Source organism: Dasypus novemcinctus, chromosome 14, assembly GCF_030445035.2.
Source record: "Dasypus novemcinctus isolate mDasNov1 chromosome 14, mDasNov1.1.hap2, whole genome shotgun sequence".
Lineage (NCBI taxonomy): Eukaryota > Metazoa > Chordata > Mammalia > Cingulata > Dasypodidae > Dasypus > Dasypus novemcinctus.
Window position 1 is genome coordinate 84,039,259 of NC_080686.1, and position 12,130 is coordinate 84,051,388.

The 12,130-nt window shown below is 38.9% G+C and overlaps 1 protein-coding gene across 1 annotated transcript in view; it reads right to left on the reverse strand.

Moving 5' to 3' along the window:
- Positions 1-9,052: 9,052 nt before the first annotated feature.
- Positions 9,053-12,130, reverse strand: part of MRPL13 (mitochondrial ribosomal protein L13) — a 52,939-nt gene continuing 49,861 nt past the window's right edge. The window contains exon 7 of the mRNA XM_004480746.5: positions 9,053-9,383. Within this exon, the coding sequence (XP_004480803.2) occupies positions 9,362-9,383 (22 nt within the window). The 3' untranslated portion in view covers positions 9,053-9,361. The remainder of the gene's footprint in view (positions 9,384-12,130) is intronic.

A 12,130-nucleotide genomic window follows, 5' to 3' on the forward strand; every position in this document is an offset into this window, starting at 1 on the left:
CGCACACATGGAGAGCTGTTGCAGCAAGATAATACAACAAAATGAGACACAGATTCCCGGTGCTGCTGACACAAGCAGACACAGAAGAACACACAGTGAATGGACACAGAGAGTAGACAACTGGGGGCAGGGGGGACAGGGAAGGGGAGAGAAATAAATAAAAAAATAAATCTTAAAAAAAAAAAGTATAGTATTGGTGACAGATAGGGACATAAAAAGGATAAAACAGAGTGAAATAATTTGGGAAGAATAATTTGGGCTGTGACCACAGGGTAGAGTGTGATTCCTTTGGCCTGCCCCCAACAAGAACGGCTGTTCAAATGCAGAATGGAGGTTTCCAAGGCAAGAACCAAAATATTTGGTTTTTAAAAAGTCGTAACTTTTCATTCTGATTTGATGTGGCACTGGAAACACTGATGTAAAGGGTTCTTTTGTGCTAGACAAGCTCAGAGTACAGAGAATTCTTTGGCCACGAAGTCCTGATTGTGCTATACTCTAATCTTTAGAAAAACTCTACCATTAACAAAAATAAGTATATAAATATACTTGCAGTAACTTTACATTATCTGGTTGATGAATTGGATTAGAAATTTGGCTCACATGGGATATTCAAATATATTGTTAAGTGAAAAAAGCAACTTGCAGAACAGTATATAAGACTATTTGATTATCATAAATGTCAATTTTTTTTTTGTCTATCCATATTGAAAAATTGGAAAGAATCAACTCCAGACAGTTAACTGTGATTATCTCCTGGGTTTAGGATTGGGGGCGGGAGCTTCCATTTTTCTCATGTGAAATGTTATTTAACTTAAATGTTAATGTTTAACATTCCTATGTTGTTTGAAAAACATTTTACAACAAACGTGCTCTCAGAAACATAAGACTTTATAAAAAACTCACGAAAGATTTAGAGTGAAGTTCTTCTTTACAAAATAACAAATTACCCTCTGAATACCATTGGTCATCATAATTAATGATATGGAATGAGTGGAGAAAAAATGAGTCATTGATGTTTAGAAAGGTGATAGGCAGCGATAATTTCAAAAGCAGAATAACAGGGTCACTGGGGATGGTGGAATGATTTACACGCTTTGGTAGATTTCTAAATTCATAAATGTTAGTAGTGGTTTATTTTTTCCTATATCTTGCCGTATAATAAAAAAACATGTGCTGGCAAGAGGGACGGTATTTTATTTTTTGTGTCCTTATTTTAATTGCACTCCATTTTATAGATTAAAGAAAATTCCATGGCCAATGTAAAAGTCAACTTTGTTAACCTAACTTGAAAGGAGTTTTATAATGAAATCCCAAAGGAGTAAGATCTGAAATGAACTTTCTATGGTAACAAAGCAAACGTAACTATAACAGAGAAGTACAATTACTGAAGACATTTCTCTTTCTTTTTCAGTGTCTTGTAGACTGGCCCAAACTCAGTGAATATTGATAAAACTGTACCCTTGTTATGTTCTAAAATCATGTAGCAAACTCATTAACCTGTTCAGCCCTCACTATACAAAATCATTATTGTTTGAATGTACCCTGTTTATTAAATGTACTTTGGAGAGGATTTCATTATTTGAAAATTCATGTGTTTCACTTGACCTGTCTTTTCTCATGTCTATGCCTGTATTATGAATGTGAACTGGGAAGTTTGGAGGCAGGAAGGATTGAACAGTTCTTTTTACAAACATTCCGCTTATCAGATTTGGACAACACAAGCTAATCTCCATTTGCACTGGTCGCCTACTCATGTTCTTGGAGTGATGCCAACAGGTTCTATCTCTGATTTCATTCTCAATTGTGAGTATGTTTTATCAAACCGCAGACGGCCATAATTCTAGTGACTGTGAGCAACAGAAAACCTTGGAAAATGGGTGCAATTCAAAAAGAGAATGTGCAGATGGCACCTACACTCTGTCCCCATTCTACAGAGTCAGGGAAGTCGACTTTTCCTAAAATAGCTGCCTGTCATCCATATCTAGAAGTACTTGCTGAAGGAATTGGATCTATACCTCCAGGACTCAAGAGGGTTTTCAAGGATGGCAGGTGTTAAAAGGGACCATTAACCAAGCAACCTGTTAACCTGGCACCTTGGCAGGGTCATGTAATATGGCAAATGTGGCAAAATATTAAAACTGGTGGGTTTTTCTGTGTGGGGTTTGTAGTATTATACCTTCCTGTACATTTGAAAGTGTTTCGAAGGAAAAAAGTTAAAAATACCAATGAGGAGATAGGATGGGAGCTCTGACGTAAACACCCAGGCTGTGTGCCTCTCGTCAGTTGGGCCTCGAAGCATTTTGTTCCATTTTTGTCCTTTCACCCTCTTGGGGTACTTGGGTGAGGGAACCTACAGGAGAAAGACCAGAGGGTTGGATAAATATATCGACCTGTCATCCTTGCCTTCTTTCTCTCTTTTATCCCACAAGCCACGCTGTCAGGGAGCTTACCGGCTCTGCCACCTCGCCCTACCTTTCCTTGCTTATCTCCTTTGTCCAACCTGACCTCAACTTTACTCCTGACTAGTCTCCGTGCTTCTATCTCTGGCTTCTTAAATCAATTGTCCATACTGCACCCAGAATGATCCTTTTAAAAACACCCTTTAAAGTCACTTCTTGTCACTCCCTTTCAAATTGTAAAATGCAGAAGCTTTACGTTGGCCTATAAAGCCCTACACAAGCTGGCTCCACTTCTCTAAGCTCTACTCCTTTTGCTCTTCTCCTGCTTCACTTTGTTCTAGCTGCACAGGTCTCCTTGTGATTCTGTGAATACATATCTGCCTGAATGTTTGCACTGGCTACTCCTATATGCTTAGAATGCTCCTCCCACAGATATCCTCACCTCTGAGACTGTGCTCAAAAATTACCGTGTTTTTTTTTTCAGCTTATACTCTAACAAGCCGCATCTTCAGCATCTTCAACCCCCTTTAGCCCTTTTCTCCCTATTGCACACTGGGTAAATTAAAATCAAATAAATCAATCAACCCACTGTGCTCTGCTCCCTTCCCCCAAACTTGTGATAGATCCTTGACTTTAATTTACTCTGGCTATGGGTGTTAGTGGATATAACCCAAGCAGAAGTTTAACATACAGGTGTCCAGTTAGGCTTGCCCTTCTGTGTTTCTGCCTTTCACCATGGGGACATGCCTCAGGTAGCCAGAGAATAGACCTGGATCCATGATGTGGCTTATAGGCAAGTCCAGCCAAACCCACCCCAAATCAACACAACTCAGCCAGTGTGCACACACCTGAGCAGAAAAACAAGAATTATTGTCTTGGGGTGGCATTATGCAGGGCAATCGTGGTTAATAGCTGAAAGATCTCGCCTTAACCCCTACTCATATAACTTCTTTATAGTATAACTTATATTTAGTATAATATCTATTATGCTTGCTGTCTGTCTCTGTTCACTAGAATGTAGGTCCATGATAGTGGAATATGGTATTTTATCCAAGCACCTAGAATAGTTTCTGGGACATAAATATTGGTTGAGTGAATGAATGAAATATAGTAGCTGATCCCTTGTTAATGATGACTGGGGAACTGACTGATTAATCACTGCTTCCAAGGTTTTGACAAATTTTCTGAAGAATACGCATATTCACATCTCTCCAAGTTTGACTGACTCTGCATATACACCATGCTGGTAACAAAATAGTGCTCTCATAATAAAATAACTGGTAATACTCTTCTAACAAGTTATAAAAATATTTTATTTGGATTTCATGAATTTTCCTCAAAGTGAAAAAGACAGATGCTTTATACTCAGAATTTCCTCTAACTATCCAGGCCCTTTTTGTCTTCTGATCGCTGAAGAAGATGCCAGATGGCATCATTATTTCAAAGTGTTGATTCTGAACTTTTAATACAGGCTGACAAACTGGAGCGCCTAACATCAACCTATAAAGCACAGGTATTCCTCCAGAAACAGGATGACTTCTGGAAGCCAGTTTGCAAGGTTTTAGAAGGTATTAACTTTGGACTTGAAAAGTGAGGGCAGTGAAGGTAGGCAGAGTTCAAGCCTTGAAATAAAGTTTTGTTTGAAATCAAAGAGTTTCTCATGTACTGAATGGCACTGATACAAATACGTGTCCCCTTCAGAGGTCCTGCTCCTGCCATCTTCATGTGGAAAATATATCCAAAACCTCCTGGAAGCCAGTCTTAATAAAAGCTGGCTCTTGGGTAGAGTGACTATTTCACCGGTAGCCAGTCTCAGATTTACATTCTTTTAGGGTGAAGCCCAGAGCAGTCGGATGCTGCAAAACTACTCAACTCTCTTATTTTAGACTTTGGGCAGAGTTGGAGAAATACCATCTTCTCTGCAAAAGCCTGTATTTCAGTTGAAAAGGAACTACCATGCCTGTCTTGGAAAGACCTTACCTTCTCAAATAGGGTTCTAGCCAATGCAAACTCAGCAATGTAGAGATTGGAAGCAGAATCTCTCCTGGGGCTTCTGGCTTTGCAGACTCAGACTTTGCTACCTGTTCCATGGAGGGATTTTTAGCCAGGAAAAGACCTGGAATTTTAATATTATTTTTGAAGAAGAGAAGGTAGGAAAAGTACGAAAACAAATCAGCATAGAAGAGGGATGGGACACTTGCATAGTGACCTAGATCCAGGGTGGAGGGAATTAGCAAGAATCCAATAAAAATTGCATAATTTATGTGCATTTTTTTTTAACTTCTTTCAAGTTCCTTTCTTGCAAGTGAAACAAAATTCTGTTCTTCAATCACTTTTCAAGAGGTCAAGAGGACAGCATTGCTTCATTACCATATACCTAACCCACTGGAGAAGCACATGGCCCACTCTGTCTAAACAAAGAGAAATTATGTATTGATCCCACAAATCATAATTCAGCATTCACCTTGTTAAAGTAGGAATTGGGATAAGAACTAAAAGGATGTTGGTCTGGGAAAAGGATAGTAAAGACCTACCTTTATCTTGGCCCACGTGCTAGATCCTGATGAATCCCAGAGGTAGCCCAGTCTTGGAGATGAGGGCAGGCTCTGGCAGCGGAGACAACATGCCCATTCAGGAAGCATCACAGTGTGATGCCCACTACTCTGATTCAGGCATGACAATGAGTCCCACGAGACTGATAGTTATCTCCTGAGTGGCCACTTCTGCTGAGGTTGGGGCAGCGTGGCATCTTGTTGGGATTCTGAAGGAGAGTCAGGTTGGGAGGAGGATGTGCTAAGCCCATAATTACAGTGAGTACAGTCATTTCTGTTATAATGAGGTATATACATGCCTAAAAATAATTGCTGCAAATGGAATTTTGCACTCCAAAAATAACAGGGCTTATGGGAAAAATGGAGATGGGGCAGAAAACTCAAACCTTGTATATTTTATAAGTAATACTGAAAAAAACTACCCTATTTTTAAACATCATAAACTCCTAATAAATAAAGGAATACTACAGTAAATATAAGTGGTGACTTGAATTATGTACCCTAATTTAGATACTGTAGCAGTTTGATATTGCTTATGAATTCCAAAAATAGATATTGGATTATGTTTGTAAACTGGTCTGTCTGAGGTTTCACTTTTACTTGATTAAATTATGGTTAGAGCTTTGATTAGGCCACATCAGTAGGGCATTGGTGGGTGGGGACTCACAGAAAAAAGACATGGCAAAGGACAGAGTTGGGAATTTTGAGCTGGAGCCCGGGAAGTGAACATAGAGAAGAACACAGAGGAATTGAGACAGCTCCTTAGACAGGGCAGAAGCCCCAGGGAGAGAGATAGAGCCATTCACTTGATAGTCTACTGCTGGCCTTCTGAAGAGAGTATAACAGTTGAGCCCAGAGAGAAACAGAGCCCTGGGAAGAGAGGAACTCAAGAAGCCTGAACTCTTTCAGACATCAGCAGCCATCTTGCCCCAACATGTGGCAATAAACTTTGGTGAGGGAAGTTAACTTATGCTTTATGGCCTGGTAACTGTAAGCTTCTACCCCAAATAAATACCCTTTATAAAAGTCAACAGGTTTCTGGTGTTTTGCATCAGCACCCCTTTGGCTAATACAGACACATTCTTAGTCTTGATCTGTATTCCTGTGGTTATGAATGCACTGTAAATAGAATTTCTTGGAGATGTTATTTCAGAAAAGGTGTGGCCCAAGTGAATGAGGTGGGCCTTAGTCCAGATTCCTGGAGTTCTTAGAGAGCCATGGGGAGGAGCCTGAAGCCAGAAGCCAATGGAACTGAGAAGAGAAAGGAGAGGAAATTGCCATGTGACAGGAAGCCAAGGAACCCAAGGATTCTAGTTAGCCAGAACACTACCAACCCTGGGAAGAAGCTAGTATTCTAGCCTCTTAAATTAAAAAAAAATAAATTCCTGTTGTTAAAGCCAACCTAAGGTGTGATATTTGTCATAGCAGCCTAACAAAACAAGTATATATGTATATATTCTTTCTTGACAAGACATTTTCTTAGGGGAGGTGTTTATAGTGAAGTGTGGCTTTTGAGCTATGAGGAGTAGGTGGCAGGAAGGTCAGTTTTTCAAATGAAATGGGTCACGAGAGGTGGATGGCTGTAACTTATTGTCCTATTTATCCTTCCTCTAAACTGGCTTAAAATATAAATCCAGTTTTTATTGTTTTTATTGCCTCCTCTTGTAAAGTAACTGAATGGCTCCACATGAAATCAGATGATGCCAAAAGCTCTCACACTGCCTTAGGCTTGTAGTTTTCTTCAACGCACTTCAACTCACTGAAGAGGGTGTGCTTGTTACTCTTGAGAAAGTGGATGATCACTGGGATGTTCATATTGAACCCTTGTTGCCTTTATATTCAGTATTGCTTCTAATGACCACCAATGTGGATTATATTAGGCAGACTGGCTATTGCAATATCACATGTTCTTTTGATTTTTCTGCTACTTAGATTCATGTAACTCATAGGTTACTGAGAAAGCATACAAAACAGGAATACAACAGGATAAACCATGAAGGACAATAATCTAGAGTAAACTGGGGAAGAGAAGTGAGGTCTATGTTTTGCCTTTTCCTCTACAGGTCATTATGTTCAGCCGGATGGTGTTTCTCACATGTCCTAGCGTTACATAATAGTGCAGCCAACACAGTCACCTTGTGCAAATTTGCAGATGAATAAATGTAGTTTTGGCGATTTGATTCCTTATTTATCTGCCATGTATGAACAAATTTGTACTTTATAGACACATATAGTAACAGAAGATACATATCAGCTTTCTTGTCCTTCCCATATAATTCTTGGAATAATTAGGTTTCTTGCTTTTTCTGTCAGAATCCTTATACTTTTTAAAGTTCCCTTCTGTTTCTTCTACTCGTTTAATTTTGATAGAGCTGCGATTTTAGTGGTTCAGCTTGGTCTTCCTCCTGCAGGTCACCAAGTCCCTCACAGTGAGTTGTGATCTTTATTTGGCTACTTGTGTATCTGAGGATATGCACAGGTCAGGTTTTTAATGTCTTAAGTAATGGCAAGTCAACAGGCAGTGGAAGGTGTAGCAGTTTCTGCTTCTGAGGGCGACTCAGAACAAAAGCCCTTCTGCTGCTTTTCTCTGGATGCAAAATGTAGTTATCTCACAACAGCAAACCGGTGCAATTCTGTCCACTGAAACAGACTGTTTAGGTCTACATGGGTCAACATTAGCAGGAACTCCCTTCTACACCCACCCCCAAAAGAGGAGCAACCACTCACTGAGTATATTCTTAGGTTTCTGGTGACTGGACTCAATATGTTTATAGAGCAAGTTCTATCATCTCACCTCTCAAATCCTGCAGTTCTATTAGAAACAGGAGCCTTTCTTCATTGATCCACCCAATATCCAACATTTATGTGCCAGACAAGATGCCATTCCACATGCTTGGGATACACCAGACAAGAATTCCTGTTCATTAAAGTTGCTACATTAGGAGCTGGGACATTACTTCATATTGGTTCATGAACCTATAATTATCACATCCAAAGCAGGGGGTAGAACTCCTCTTTAGTCTAACACTTTTAAATGTAACTGATACTTTCTTATGATTGATAGTTGCCAACCTGTACTGGGTTATGCTTATTATAAACTTGAGGCACGTAAATATAATTCTTGCCTTTTCTTATCCAGCAGTGGTTAAGTCTATGGGCTTTGGAGTCAGGCTTCAAATTCTGATTCTACTGCTCTGTAACTCTGCAACCTCGGGCATATATCTTATTGCTGCCTGTGTGCCTGTTTTTAAATGGGGAGATAAAAGTCCATCCATCACGGTTGATGTATGGAGTATAATGGATTAATTTATATAAATTAGTGTGATGGGCACATAGGGGGTATTTACTAGCAATAACTCATATTTAATGTTATTTTCCCTTTAACATGCTTACATTACAACTCATACATAGAGCAACACCTCTGACACCCAGTTGCACTTATTTACAAGTCTCTCTAAAGCTCTCTCTCATCCCTCACTACACTGCATGTGTGGAATGCGGACATGTTGCGGGGGAAGAGGCCATGGGTGACGTTTTCCCAAGGCCTAGAGCTGGGGCTGGCAGGTATTCAGTATATGTTTGTTGAATGGATGGGAAAGGTTATCTGAAACTCATTTAGTGATTGATTAGAGCAAGAGGAGAAAAAAAAAAATCTACCATAAAATGCCCAAATACAGTGTGGCTTGGCATCTTTTACTTCCCAGAGGAGATTTTGCCAGGGATATTCAGCACAGAGGTGAGTAGGAGCCAACAGGACAGGATGGAAAAACAGTATAGAGTCTACAAATAGTACCACAAGTAGGGCAGTGAAGTTTCTAGGGAATAAACAGGCATTATTTTGTTATTTTGGTGTCATGGAGATCAAGGGACTTTATGGAACACAGAAAAAGATGACAGCAATTTGTAAATACCTCAGAGCAAACCTTACCCTATTGAGCTGGAAAGATGACTGTAGAAGGATGAGAGGGTAGGAAAAAAGAGCAACTGAGAGGAAAAGTGGAAAAGTAGCTTGTTTTCCTAGGTGACAAGGATTGTGATCCAGAACTTGAGAAACTCTGCAAGTGTGGACGCTTGTTGGCAATTTATAACTGCACTGCTATCCTCAGAGTACATCCTTTTTATTAAAGGCAACATTGAATAGCTAAATAAGTAAGCAATTCTATTCTTATCATCATTTATAACATTCACACTGGAATACAAAATAATACAATTCTATAAAATAATGTATTTTATTGCAACTGCCTATGAATAGCCCTTCCTGACCTTTCCCCACAAAGTTTCAGCACCTGAAACAGGTATTAATAGTTGTTAAAATGCTGCTATTGCTTCATCCTGTCCTGTGGGTTAAAAGAAACTCATTAGGAATTAGTTTGAATGATCTCATTGTTTTCTTCTCCAATTTTTCTTCTTCTACAGCCGATAATCTTCAGGTCTGAAAAACAAAAACATTTATTTCCTATGAATCATTATTTCAACTTTAAAGAAGGAAGATTATTTTTATAATTTAAAATTCAAGTATCTATTCATTGAGAGAAACTTACAAACACTATATCTAGGGAAGTGGACTTGGCCCAGTGGTTAGGGCATCCGTCTACCACATGGGAGGTCCGCGGTTCAAACCCCTGGCCTCCTTGACCCATGCGGAGCTGGCCCATGCGCAGTGCTGATGCGCACAAAGAGTGCCCTGCCACACAGGGGTGCCCCCTGCATAGGGGAGCCCCACGCGCAAGGAGTGCACCCTGTAAGGAGAGCCGCCCGGCGTGAAAGAAAGTGCAGCCTGCCCAGGAATGGTGCCGCACACACAGAGAGCTGACGCAGCAAGATGACGCAACAAAAAGAAAGACAGATTCCCATGCCACTGACAATAACAGAAGCGGACAAAAAGAAGAACACACAGCAAATGGACACAGAGAACAGAAAACTGGGGCGGGGGAGGAGGGAAGGGGAGAGAAATAAATAAAATAAAATCTTTAAAACAACAACAGCAACAACAACAAAAAACTATACCTAAATTTTTGATTACACATCACAAAGTAGAACCATTCAGTTACATTTTCTCAAGTCCTTTTGAGAACATAAATATAGGCCACCCCGTGTCCAGGTGAGAATGTACTTAATAACTTGAATTCAATTTCTTTTATGGTTTGAAAAACTCTTTCATAAAACCATTCTTACAGAAAGGATTAGGCCTTAAAAAGTTTACAATCCACATATGAATCTACCTTATAAAGGCAAATTTGAATGAGCAATTTATCTATTTACATTATGTGAAATATAATTGCTAATTTAATGTTTTTATAACATACAAAATAAATGCCTAAACACCAATCCTTTGATATTTATTCACATCTGTACACATCTTTTCCTCATTTTTGCTTTTGTAATTAATCATACCTGAAAGTGGCTTCTAGTAATAAATTAAAACAAAGCAAATTTTCAGGGAAACGTTAAATCTAACTATAGAGAAAAGGAAAGCAAATCTTTAAAAAGTGTCTTATCTTTTAAATAGTTATTTGTAGATGTTGGGCTCAAATAGAATTTTCTGAAGTAACAACTAAACTAAATAGGTATTTTTGAAACAGTTGTAGAAATATTTGATAGTTTTAGTTCCTTTAAAAAGTGGATAAACTCTGTTTGCCCTGAAACAACTTATCTAGTCCCTTTCTACATTTACAATTATTTTCATGAGTACTCACAAGATACTAGATAGCCCAGCTGTGAAGACCAATAGTCTAGTGGCTGAGCAAATGGACTTTACTACAATTTAAAATTGTTTATAATTTAACTCCAAAGAACATAAGCACTGACCTGGGAAGCCAGCCAAATATGCTTCACCGTATCTGCCATCGATACAACAAGAAGAGAAACTGCAGAATTTTGTCACTGTGTTTTTGAATTCTCTTTCTAAATGTAAAAACTGCCTTCAAAGGCTAGGAAATGATAGTCTGATATGACAGCCAAAAGCTGCACCAAAATGTACTCTTTTAAACTCTGATATGTGACTCAATACAATGAAAGCAGTTCCTAGTCAAGAGATACCAGTGCATTTTAAGAAACAATCTATTTTCTTGTCCAGCTGGTTTTCATATAATTACAAAAGGGACAGTGTGATGTGATTAGAAAGAAATCTTCTAAGTTCATATCTCAGAAGAAGTCTCTGCAGCTCCACTCAGTAAATTCAATGTGTTCAGTCACTTCTAGATGTTTCCACACCAAATGTTAATTCTTAAAGTAAAACTAAGAGGACAATACCATCTTTTAGTGAAATTTGGAAGTACAACTGGAAATATGTGTGAAAAATGTGATATGCCACATAAGGGAATTGACCTGAAGGCAATAGGGGACTAAGGAAGCCCTAATTTGTTTCAAAAGATATTTTTGTTTTTTTTAAATCATGAAGAGGATGAAGATGAGGGCTTCTGTTAGGGCTGTGGCAGTGAGGAAGAAGAAAGGACAGGTTCAAGACTTAGGAATATTGGGGACTAGGAAAGGAGAAAAAAAGGAAAAGATCCAAGGAGATGATGGAAGAAGGAACAATTGAAAGATGATAATTCAAGGATAACTACTAATTTTCAGCTTGAAGAACTCAATGAATGGCAATGCTATTTTTTTTATGACAGGGAGTACAGGAAGAGGCACAGATTCTGAAAACAAAGATCTTGGTTTTGAAAATGATGAAACCTGGATATGGCAGGCAGCTAGAAATTAAGGCGTCTAGGAGATTTGAGGCCAAGAAGAAGAAATCTAAGTCTCTAACACAGAATCCTTCTTTCCCATCCCACTTCCACCCATCAACTGGCCCTGCTTAAAAATCTTCAATGGCCTTTCACTGCTTTGTAAAAGTTCAGAATGCAATATATGAACCACCAATGTATGGCCCTAGCTAATCTTTCTGAGTCATTCTTTTACACCCTGTCTTTCTACATTCTGGTTCTACTATACTATTTGCTATTGTCCAGATAAAAACTTTCACACCTCTGGCCTTGAGATTTCCTCTGCTTTGAATGCCTTTTATCTTTCCTGTCTGGTGAACTCAACTAATCCTTCAAAATAGTAGTGAAAGATCTGGGAAGCCTGGCATAACCCTTCCTTTCTAACTTAGACAGACAGAGCTCCTTTTTCGGGGATTGCCAGAGAATGTCATGCAAATATTATAGTGTTTCTCAAATTATACTGCCT